The sequence below is a fragment of the Leuciscus leuciscus genome, assembly GCF_965113295.1.
Source record: "Leuciscus leuciscus genome assembly, chromosome: 6".
Lineage (NCBI taxonomy): Eukaryota > Metazoa > Chordata > Actinopteri > Cypriniformes > Leuciscidae > Leuciscus > Leuciscus leuciscus.
The window spans coordinates 45,329,002-45,341,306 of NC_138730.1; the positions used below are offsets into that span (position 1 = coordinate 45,329,002).

The 12,305-nt window shown below is 37.0% G+C and overlaps 1 protein-coding gene across 1 annotated transcript; it reads right to left on the minus strand.

Annotated features, from left to right (window-relative positions):
• Window positions 1–2,158: 2,158 nt before the first annotated feature.
• On the minus strand, window positions 2,159–12,247 carry gpx4b (glutathione peroxidase 4b). Its single transcript, XM_082173274.1, has 7 exons — window positions 12,115–12,247; window positions 10,093–10,187; window positions 8,906–9,050; window positions 5,446–5,597; window positions 5,337–5,361; window positions 3,794–3,853; window positions 2,159–2,486 (listed from the first exon to the last, which is right to left on the minus strand). The coding sequence occupies exons 1-7, from the start codon at window positions 12,178–12,180 to the stop codon at window positions 2,454–2,456; spliced, it is 576 nt and encodes a 191-aa protein (XP_082029400.1). The 5' UTR covers window positions 12,181–12,247; the 3' UTR covers window positions 2,159–2,453.
• Between the last annotated feature and the right edge of the window lie 58 nt (window positions 12,248–12,305).

The window sequence follows — 12,305 nt, forward strand, 5'->3', positions numbered from 1 at the left end:
GCTTTCCATCTTGTAGAGTCACTGTGACTTCAGTTTCGAAAGGAGCTGATGGTTTACCTGCTTTGTTTTGTCCTTATTCAATAAAGGAACATAATGTTACACATTGTGTTTTTATATTCATATGGAATGTGTATTTGTGTATATGACAGAGTACTAGGGCCACACTGAGGAAAAAGGATAAAGTCATAAATTTATGAGGCTGGTTCTTTCTGCAGAAAAGCTACATATTCTTTTTACAGTTTTGATACTTATGACAATGTGATACTTAATATTCTGGCACATCAGCATGTCTTTGTTTATGAAACCATACTGAAGTACAATTTCACGAAATGCCCCACATCTGTCATTTTAACAACTGTCCTCCTTTAAAACAACTGGTTACAATATTATGACTGGTCTTTTTTTTCCCTCTGTGGCTCTAATATTCTATCATTTTATATATAGCCTTATAGTCTGACTCTATGGGAAACTGTAAATTATCTAATGATAGCAACATCATCTAAAAATCATTATTTATCCAAAATGATTGAAATTAATGATCACAAACGTTTAAATAATGACAGTGGGTCTAGTTATATGTGATAACAATGTATAGTGAGCAGTGAAATAACTATTGGTTTCCATTTGTGGTGACTGCTGACTGACATTAGGGATGAGATTAAATAGATCCTGGAATTTAGCCTGGTCTGGAGCAGGCTAGCTCCACAGAATAAATCTCCATGGTAATTTATACCATAACATATCCTCCTGCCCCCTATCCAGCTTTAGTGCAACCGGATTACGGATCAATTGAGCCAGGATCACCAAGATATCCTGTCTTAATCCCTTATCCTAGTTTTGTGCAACAGGCCCCAGCTCTGAGGCCTCATTTATAACCGTTGCGTCGCACAAAACAGGCTTAAGTTAATTAAGATCATTCATAAAAACAAACTTGACAGGAATATTTGCGCACATGTACGCAAACTCTGAGCCATGCAATATATATATATATATATATATTTATAGTTAAATATATCTTTTTCAAAAACAGGGCAAGGATAGGCTACTAGCAATGTAATATGTGCACATCAGTGTCTCATATTTTGGTTAATCATGGCATCACGTGGATGAATTTGCATATGCAAATGATATGCAGATGAGGATCTGCATAGTAAACGAGGCGTTGTAAGCTCTATATATGATTATTTCAGGGAAGAGACACACAATCTTCCGCTGACTGGGATTATAAAGGGAATTCTGCACAGGTTCTGGCATACACACGCTTTTATAATCTGAATATTTTTGGGCGTATATGGCATTTTTGGCTTTCGGGCGCAAATACACTTTTGGTGCGGATCCTACGTACAGTTTTATAAATGAGACCAATGAGCTTTGACCACTTCATCAGACCAACAGCATTTTATATATATATATATATATATGATGTGTTTTAATCCACACTCTGAAAAAAAAAAAGGTACAAAAGCTGTCACTGGGGCGGTATCTTTTCAAAAGGTACACTTTTGTACCTAAAGAGCGCATATTGAAACCTTAAATGTACCTATTAGTCCCTAAAGTCCAGTCACCTTCATTTATATAGCGCTTTTAACCATATAGATTGTTTCAAAGCAGCTTTACAGAGATAATAGGAGATTACAGTAACAGATTGTTTTGGCTTTACAGCAGCTCTAGAATAAAGTTATTGTCCAGATAAAGTTTAGATTGATTCACTTCCGTCGCAACGATCTTTAGTTATTAACTTAGGGGCCGCTAACACGACACCGTTCTATACATATCAGTACCTAAAAGGAACAAAAATGTATCTTTTTTTAAAAAGATACCACCCCAGTGACAGCTTTTGTACCTTTTTTTCTGAGAATGTATGATAAATCTCCGTTACACTTTATTTTAAGGTGTCAGTGTTACAGTGTAATTATATATTTAAGTACTGAGTAATATTAAGCAACTACATGTACTTACTATAGGGTTAGGGTAGGGTTAGGGTTTGGTTGAGGGTTAGTTGCATGTAATTATGCATCATTTACTGTTATTACTATGGTAAGTGCATGTAACATATCTAACAAGGACACTGTAAAATAAAATGTTACCTTAATCTCTAAACAAGCACTCGGTCTAGTAAAGAACACATGTTTTGTGAAAGAACTGGCCAGAGAGGATGTTGTGACGGTACTGTTTATTATCACAGACATGTTCGTTAGGAGCATGTGTGTGATCTCCAGTGAGGACAGGCATCGATCTCGTCTCTGGAGCACGTCTGGACAGCATCGGGACGATCCCAGAGGATTTGCACGCCGGAGGACATCAGGCCGTCCCTTCCTGAACACAGGCTTGAGGAACGGCCGTCACAGATCTGGGCTTCACCCTGCTGACGTCCAGTCCGAGGCCAGAGAGGAGACGAGTGCCACACACACACACACACACGCACGGGACGAAGATCAGGTTTGATCAAATGGCTACAGGTATTTGGGCAGATCCTTTTCAATAACCTGATGGAACACATAAAACATCTGAGGTTATCATCATTTAATCAAACTCATATCTCAAACTTCTCACATGATAAAAAAATGACTTTGCAATAAGGTCTCATTTGTTAACATTAGTAAATGAATTATTACTAGGGGTGTAACAATACCCTCATTTCACGATTTGATACATATCGCGATACTGAACTCACGATACGATATTATTGAGATACTCCAAGACATATGATTTCATTCAATCAAACTCAACTTTCTTAAAGAATTACTGGGAACACTTTGTATTAAGGTCTCATTTGTTAAAGTCCCCCTGAAGTCAATCATTTATCTCATAAAACTCATCTTTGATTACCAAAATGACATATTTAAACGTTTTTTTCCCCTTGAAAAAAATGTCTTCATGCCTTAAAATAGCTTTAGCCTCATTTAGTATGCGCAGTTCTATGAATATGCAAATTAGCTCCGCCCCCACTCACTCACACTTTACACATGGTTTGTCTTAAAGCGGATTAAAAACACCATAGACAAACATTAAAAACTTGATTTTTCACCACAGGGGGACTTTAACTTTAGCAAATTAATCAATTACCCAACATAAACCTTACAGCATTTATTAACCAACATTAAAGGGATATTTCACCGCTGGAAAGATGAATGTGTATTTAAATTGGGTCATTTATGTAGTAGAAATGTGAAATTATTTTAGAAGTTGGTGCCTTCTAGACTGAGAAAAGCCAGAAAATGTATTTTTGGCTCATGTGGATGAAAGACAACAACTCCCAGAATGCACTTGCTTCGCTGCCCTACGAGGACACTCCCGAGCCACGCCTCCCGGTTACAGAGGGCAGTGTCGGGAGAAATGATACAGCTAGGCTACTAGTCGACTGGAAACTGAAAAGACGGTGTTTTATCGTGAGATCCCCCTATGGGCGGGTTGAACACATGCGGGACGAGCTCCTCCTATTGGCTGTAGTCTCTCGCCTCTGGACAAAAGAGCCTCTGATGACGATAAATGACCATTTTTGCGTCATCTGAGTTTTTTTTCCAGACACACAATACAGAAATCTCTCGTCTCAGGGGGACATGAGGGAGGGAAGCACGGTCACTCCAAAATACTACCGGGTTTCTACTGATACAAAGCTCAATGCTAATCAGTGAAGTATCCCTTTAATGTTAGTTGATAAAACTAAACTGAGTCGAGTTAAACATTACCTAAGATTAGCTAGTTAGTTAGTTCATGCTGATGTAGTTAACAAATGAAACTTTATTGTAAAGTGTTACTGGAGTTATTTAATATGCATCCTTATTTGACTTACGCTGGGATCGTCCATCGGTCCGTATCTCTTCACAACCTGACCTTCTCTGTCAATGAGGAACTACGGTAAAAACATCAGTGTTCAGCTCACAATATAGCAGTGAATTAGAGAATGACATCATACATTAACATCAGGGCTGCATGATATTGAAGAAAACTGCGATATGCGATAACTCATTAAATAATGCGATACGATAATGCTTAAAGTGTGCAAAATAAACTTAAATGATCTTTAAGGCGAGACACGGCAGGCAAAAACATCGTTTTTTTTTTTTTTTACTGGTCAATTTTGAGATTTTGGGATATTTGTCTTCAATAACATGTCTTCTTTCAGACTTGTGGTGAAAAAAAGTCAGAAATACACATTTAGGTCTTTATTTTACTACACTTTTTCTGTTTGCGTCAGTAGATTTCTCATAAATTCAACAAAAGTTGCCGTTCTTAATCCTCCCGCTGCTCCGTGATCGCTGTCTGCTCCCTGTCATCACACACACCGTTAGAAAGCTCTCTCTCTCCTGTACAATGGTGTCGGATCCAAATATGGCCATTTCCTTTTTATCAGCAACCAATCGTGAAAGTAAAAGGGCTGAATGTGCAATCTCATTGGCTGATATAAATGTTTAAAGCCCGTTTTCTCAAAATGACTTTTCTCTCATTCTCCAAGTCCGAAATCTCCAAGTCAGTAGCACCGATATACACCAAACTCTCCAGTCTTGTACCTAGTTATATTATGAAGACATTTACAGAGGGATTTGTAACTATATCATTCCTAGCCTGATTTATATAACATTTTATTCCAAAAAAACATGGCGAAAATAAATGTAAGGCTATTGACAGTATATTCTTGATTTACAGGATAACAAAAGTAGATATCCATAAATCCCTCTGTAATTTTTTTCCCATCTAATATGTGAACACAACGAAAACAATTTTTTTAACCTGGCTTTATCCAATAGCCAGATTTAATTTCTAAAAATATATGCAAATTAGCACATATTTAATTAGATATTGCCTAATTTGCATATTTAAACATTAAATTACAGAAAACTTGTAATACATTTTTTCTCATCTTAATGTAGGTAATCAACTGGGAGAGTTTCATGGTGATATCTGCTAGTTAAACAATTTACCCTATTCACCTGTAGTGTCTCACCTTAAACTACATCCGTGTTTCACATTCTTTTTGTGACGAAAACATCCCTACAGCTTCTGACAGTGAACATCAGTGTTTTACTGTAGCGTAAGTGTTATTTTAACATCAGTGTAAACCTCGGGGTTCAGGTTATCCTACATTAGGGTTATTTAACAACACAAACTCAATAATCAAAACGTAAAAGCTTAGTTTTCACTGTATGAATTAAATATATCCTGATTCTTATTAAAGCTACGAAAGTTATTCAGCCGAGAGCAGCGAGTGATTTTCTCTTCGTCTTCTGTTCATGACTCCAGTTATTGCAAGCCGTTGCGATATGCATATCACGATATATACATTTGCGATATTTCGATATATTGCGCAGCCCTAATTAACATCATGCAATAATTACCTTAGTGAAGTTCCATTTGATGTTGCTGTGGAAACAAAAACAGTATTTCTGTGATCAATGCATTCGAGGACGAGTGAAAAACCCGAGTAGAGAAACCAAATGAACTCACTTTCCCAGAGTTCCCTTGCCTTTGGGCTGATCTTTCATCCATTTCCAGAGAGGATGAGCGCCGTCTCCGTTCACCTCGATCTTACTGAACAGATCAAACTCTGCGTTGTAGCCTTTAGCAAACTCCTTGATGTCCGCTTCTGTCCCGGGCTCCTATAGGAGAACACAGAGAACTGATGTGTCGAAAGATGGCCGAAACAGCAGAACACGACTCTCACAATCAAGATAAAAGTGCTGTTTAAAGTCCCCCTGTGGTGTAAATCCAGCTTTTAATGTTGTTTATGTGGTGTTTTTAATATGCTTTAAGACAAAGCATGTGTAAGTTCATAAGTCGACAGCATTGCTGAGTATTTCCGCCTTAAAACTGCAGTGAACCAAAGACAGTCTCAAACACACGCTTTGAAATCGCTGGTGTTTCTGACGTCACAAACTACCTTGTAACCAATCAGATCAACGTGTGATCGTCAACCAGTGGATCTCTGAGCTGAGTGAGTGAGTGGAGGCGGGGCTCATTTGCATATTCATAGAGCCGCGCATACTAAATGAGGCAAGGGTGTCGAGTTACAGTCAAGATATTTTAAGGCATGAAAACATTTAAAGATCTAATTTTAGTGATCACACAACAGAAGAGCACGAGTCTGTCACAATCTAGATAAAAGTGCATAATGATTAAATATAGAGGTTATGTGTGTGACGTCACCGTCGGCCACTTGTCACTCCATTTACACACACACAGTAACAGCTTTTGTTTTCAGCGTGAACGTCTAAAACGGGGAAGAGCTTTAAGATCGTCTGTACAACTACATTTGACAAGAAATCTGAGGTATATTTGTACAGACTGCCGAAAGCTTCAGATCAGAAGCAAATGAATCGCTGTAATTCACAGAAACATCTGGATCAGGATCTAGAAATGTGGATTTGCAGTTTCATTGTGTCTCAATAAGCTGAATTTAGGAGTAAAATCATTCCCTATATGTTGTATTGTTGTATATTGTATTGACAACTCATCAATTCAATATTTACCATCGTATATTCTGCATAACTGAATGTTTGTAAATAAACACTGAGTAAGCAAAAAACTATGCAAGTTAGGGCTGGACGATATGATGATATACACAGCATATATAACATTGATATACAGTAAGTGATATCACATGGAGTTAGACCTTTATAGAATTTATATAAAGCGTTCACAGGAAAATTTGCCATCAAAATGTCTGGGAAATGAGGGAGTATTTGTATCATCATCAAGTATTTTGAGAAGCGTTTTGACAATTCAAAGCCACTGAATGAATGTCGGTGTCGGACTCAGTGTGCAAGAGCCTTTAGCCTGAGATCGAGACGAGACCAGTCTGGATTACAACACTCGCCACTGGTTACATTCTGAGTGCTTGAATCAAAATAATTGATGAATGGCCATTCACTTAATGCCTATAATAGCACCCAGTGTTTTGCATATTAATTTCTTAACCAAATGACATTTCTTAAAGCTACAATGTCATTTTTTGTCACTAACCTCTTACAATAACAAAGGTGTAGGTTGATGACGCATAAGCGGAATTATTGAACTTGCCGTCATGCTGATGGATCTAATAATGTTATGGATGAGTGAATACACTGATGTTTTTAACATGACTGTGGAATGAAGCAGAGCGCGAGTGCTAATGAGAGACAGATATCAGCGCCACACGCGAGTCCCGCGGATATAAAGAATTAATACTCACACGGGTCAGTTTATTAGACGAATGTCTTGTGAGGTAACGCAGCGCTGCTTCACTCGCTCTACACTATCACACTAAACTGCATTTGAGTGTGTTTAACGGTATAATGTTATTCTATGTGTTAGTTTGGCTGTATGAGACTAGCAGTGAGCTAGATCAACATTAGAATAACACACTGATCATATTCTAACATTTCATCATGTTGAGCTGTATAACATTGATTAGTTTTTATGTACATTTGCTCACCCCTACATTTGCGCGTCCCTGTCAAGCCGAAGTTAGTCGCGGACGCTAGCTCTCGGCATCTCGAAAACGCCACGCTGATATTGATCCTCGTTTTAGTTCTCCTTTTGTCCCAAAGTCTGCTTGCCATGGTCCATAATGTATGAACGAAACAACAACAGCGTGAGCGCGCCGCTAGACGTAACGCAGTTGTCCACGTCTGTCGCCATGGTTACTATAGCAGTACAAGCGGAAACCAGAGGCCGGTTTCACAAAGCTATTTTAGACCGGTCTATAGTGTTAGACAAGTCTAAAATTCGCTCATAGACGTCACAAAAATTAGACCAAATAAATTAGACGCCTTCCCCCCAGGCTAACTTGGGTCTAAGACTCTGTTACCTTGGCAACCAGCAGTAACAATCAGTTACATTACAAACAGCCGAAAGAAAAGGGAAAATGGCTCCTAATTTAAACATTTCTTCTTGTTGCTAAATTTCCCAAGTAAAATGTCCTTGTAACTGTTATACTCCTCCAACAAACACATATCTTCCGCTGGTGTAAACTGCACTGAGCGGTTGAATGCGCTTACTCAATCCGCCATGTTTTTTGTTTTGAAAAGTGTCTTATTTTACCCAGAATGCATTGCAGTGTAGTCCTACTTAAGATAGTGAAGAGTCTTAAGTGCTTTGTGCAACGGTCTGATTTAGATGTCTATCTGAAGTCTGACTATCTACTATATCTAAGCCATAGTCAAAGTCTATCTTTGTGAAACTGGCCCCAGGGATAACGCGGATATTACGTCATCGACAGGCGACAAGTGAACCGGGACAAGCCATTATTTAAAACGGGAATTTCTCTGAAATTAAAAATCTTTGGGAACTTTTGGGATATTATAAGTACACAACTGCAGGAAATATATCACACTGTGACTATGCAAGTGATTTTTGGATATTTTACTTACAAAAACCTTACATATTGCAGCTTTAACCAAGTTTTCATTGGGAAAACCCCCAGATGTCCATTTTCCCTTCAGCACAGATGCATGTGACGGAGCAGATATCATCAGAACATATTGATTATAGTGTGTGAATCAATTTGCATGTCTCGTTGTAAGATTAAATCTCACCCTACATCATAACATAATCCACTTACAGCTTCACTCGCGTGACCTACTTACACTTACACGGTCCGTCACCTTCCAACACTCACATCTAATGCCCAAAAAACTAAAGTCCGGGCCTGAATCGGCTGCAACTCACAATATAATCCCAGACTACTCATGCAGGATTGCTTATGCATGGAATACTGTATCCTTTAACGCAACATGCATGCATTGATAATTTCCAGTGTGACAAATGAGCCTGAATTAATATTAACGATTTCAATATCGACACAAAAATCGAATGAGAAAGTGACAAGCAACATACATGCCACTATTTCATCTGTCATCCTTGCATATCATTTACATAGCATGCAAAACCCAGTATATACTGCAGTGCATGCTGGTCCTGTACATACCTGCTTTCCAAACTGGTTGCAGGGAAAGCCCATGATGCGTAAACCCTTCTCAGCGTACGTGGCGTGCATCGCCGCAAACTGAGTGTAGTTTACAGGGGTCTTTCCTCACTTGGAGGCTACGTTAGTGATGATACACACGTAACCCCTGAAAACACACAAACACACCGTGACCCAGTTTCCCAAGCAAGATTACGCTCAGCATAAGACTAAAAATAACCGGATGCACAATGAAGAATGCGCATTAAGAGTCTAGTAGAGGTGAGGAGAACTAGTGAGCTTTTGGTTTTCAAAGACGACAATCAGAGATCGCACTTATCAAACAATATCAACACGTTATTTTAAGGTGTCATTGTTACAGTGTAATTATATATTTACATTTACATTTATGCATTTGGCAGACGCTTTTATCCAAAGCGACTTACATTGCATTATCCTATACATTTATACATAGGTATGTGCAATCCCCTGGGATCGAACCCACAGCCTTGCGTTGTTAACGCAATGCTCTTACCACTGAGCTACAGGAAAGCTATTTAAGTACCGAGTACATGTACTTACTATAGGGTTAGGGTAGGATTAGGGTTTGGTTGAGGGTTAGTTGCATGTAATTATGCATAATTTACTGTTATTACTATGGTAAATGCATGTAACATATGTAACAAGGACACTGTAAAATAAAGCGTTACCCAATATATTTATTTTTTATGGATTTTTTTTACTCAACTTACAGAAATATTAGGTATCCAAAATACAACTTATAACATTTAACATATATATTAAATACAAAGTTTATAATGGCTATTATTGTTCAATGAATTATAACATTATAATGAACATTATAATATAAATTATAATGTATTCATATCCAGAAACATCATATCTGATGGGGGTTTATCAGACGGGCTGCAGTGCTAACTTTCGTGAAAAGATTGTTTTTTTGTTTTGTCAAAATTTCATATATATTGTATTTAAATAAGTAAAGCACTTTTCAAGTACCTCTTCATAAATATGGCTGTTTTTAAGGGTTTTTTCCAGGACTTAAATGTCAAAAAGTCAAATTCAAATATTTCAAAGCACTCTTAAGTACCAGTACAAACCCTGTTTGCATTAGGGCTTTATTAATAATATTAATATACATTTTTTAGTAATAAATGTGAGATTTATCAAACCAAATGAATTGTGTTCACCTGTATTTGTCCAGAGACACTTCCTCTCCTTCGATGTCTTTAGCTGAGAAGTCGTATATGGATTTGGCCGACTGCCAGTCATTGGCTTGGGCACACTGCAATAAACAGAGAGAGGTTAAAGGTCACGGGGCGTAACGAGTCTCTACTGACACAATCATGTGCTTATGAATCAATTGTGCAATTCCTAATGCAACAGCTTCGCTTATGAAACACCATAATAGTGTTGTGTGAGATTTTTATCTCAAGTTATGCATTACACAGGAAACTACACTAACCTGTCAAACGGTTTGGATCTGTATGATTTTTAATGTTTTTAAAAGAAGTCTTTCTTAATAAAAGTGCATTTATTTGATAAAAAATGAAATAAAAATAAAAAAACTGTAATATTGTGAAATATTATTATTACAATTTAAAACAGCGGTTTTCTATGTGAATATATGATTAAATGTAATAATATATTAAAATAGAAAACAGTTATTAAAAAAATGATCATAATATTTAACAATATTACTGTGTTTTTCTTTTTTTTTTTATCAATACAAAAATCTTACAGATCCAGAACTTTTGACTGGTAGTGTATATATATAAGCTTGGCATTAAACTTAGATTATGACGATATCTAGAGCATATTTTCCACCTGTGGGAGTGTGTGGAGAACACACAGCGGCCACAGGAGATTCAGCCAGCGTTCGGGAAACACGTAAACATGTGTCAGGTGGAGCTCGCCAAAGATGAACAGATTTAAGAGTAATCCATTCAACACACTATCTGCCTTTATATGACCGTCCACAGGTATGTGTGTGTGTGTGTGTGTGTGTGTGTGTGTAAGAGTAACAATCACACATAGATCTCCATAAAGCTCATGCTGTGTGGGTTTATTTATTAGCATGAAGCTTTTAGGCCTTAAATATGACAATCATATTTTCAGTATTGAACAGATGATGTGATTTAATCTGATTTTGAATATATAAAGTGCCGGTCAAAAGTTTGGAAACATTAGTATTTTTTATGTTTTGAAAGATGTCTCTTATGTTCATCAAGCCTGCATTTATTGATAAAAAAATATATATATATTATGAAATATTATTGCAACTTAAAATATAATTTATTTCTGCGATTAAAACAGAATTTTCAGCATCATATTATAAGGATTCTTTGATGAATAAAAAGTTTAAAAAAAAGAAGCATTTATTCAAAATAGAAATCTTTACTATAACTTTTTTTTTTATCAAATTTTACACATCCTTGCTGATTAAATGTATTAATTTCTTTCAAAAAGACAAAGAATAAAAAACAAAACAAATGCGGTTCTTTTTAAAAAAACTTTTTATTCAAAGTATTCATGTTTTAAGAGAACTCAAAAACTTTGATTTGACTACATATTTGGGAGATGCAAACAGTGAGATAATAGAGATCATTTATAATAATAAGCATGTTGAATGATTTGTATGCTGTAGGCTATACTTATAGTAAGATATTAATATTTCAGATTAACTTAAAGCACCTGCTACAGTAAAACATACACCAGTTATTTATATGTGACATGCAATGAGGCTTAACAAAACCCAATCAATATATTTATGATAATAATAAATTAAATAATTGATTAAAAATGATAAACATTATAACCAAATAGCATAAAATAATAAAAGCTAAATAGTATCATTATCACCACGTGATTTAATGCAGAAGACTGAACCGCTAAAACCAAACCAGGCCTAAAACCTCTGTTTGCCAACAAACTGGACTTTAATGAGTCGTTCCGTACAAAATACACTAGGATAACTCATGTGATTTCATTTTAAATCATAAACAAACCCCCAGAGACACACTGACATCAGTAAAGCTAACGGGCTAATGTTCCTCCGCCGGAGTGAATTAGCGGAGACACGCAGGTGCGCACGAATAAACACACCGGACTATGACCTTCTTACTACGACTACATAAACTAGCTTTCAAAAGCACACAAAAGCGTCTCAAACAGAGTAAACCAGCAGGTGAAGCGTGAGTATGATGTCTTACCATGGCTCTAGTCAAGCTCTTGCTGCCCAGCGCGCCGATCAACAGCGCTCTCTGATATAACCACATACTAGCGCTCTGAGACACGAAGTCCCGCCCACTTACTGGAAGGACACGCCTCTTCTGTCGGTTCCAGCCAATCAGAGACGGTGCTTACGCCACTGATTTAAAGTCATATGATTAATACGGTTTGA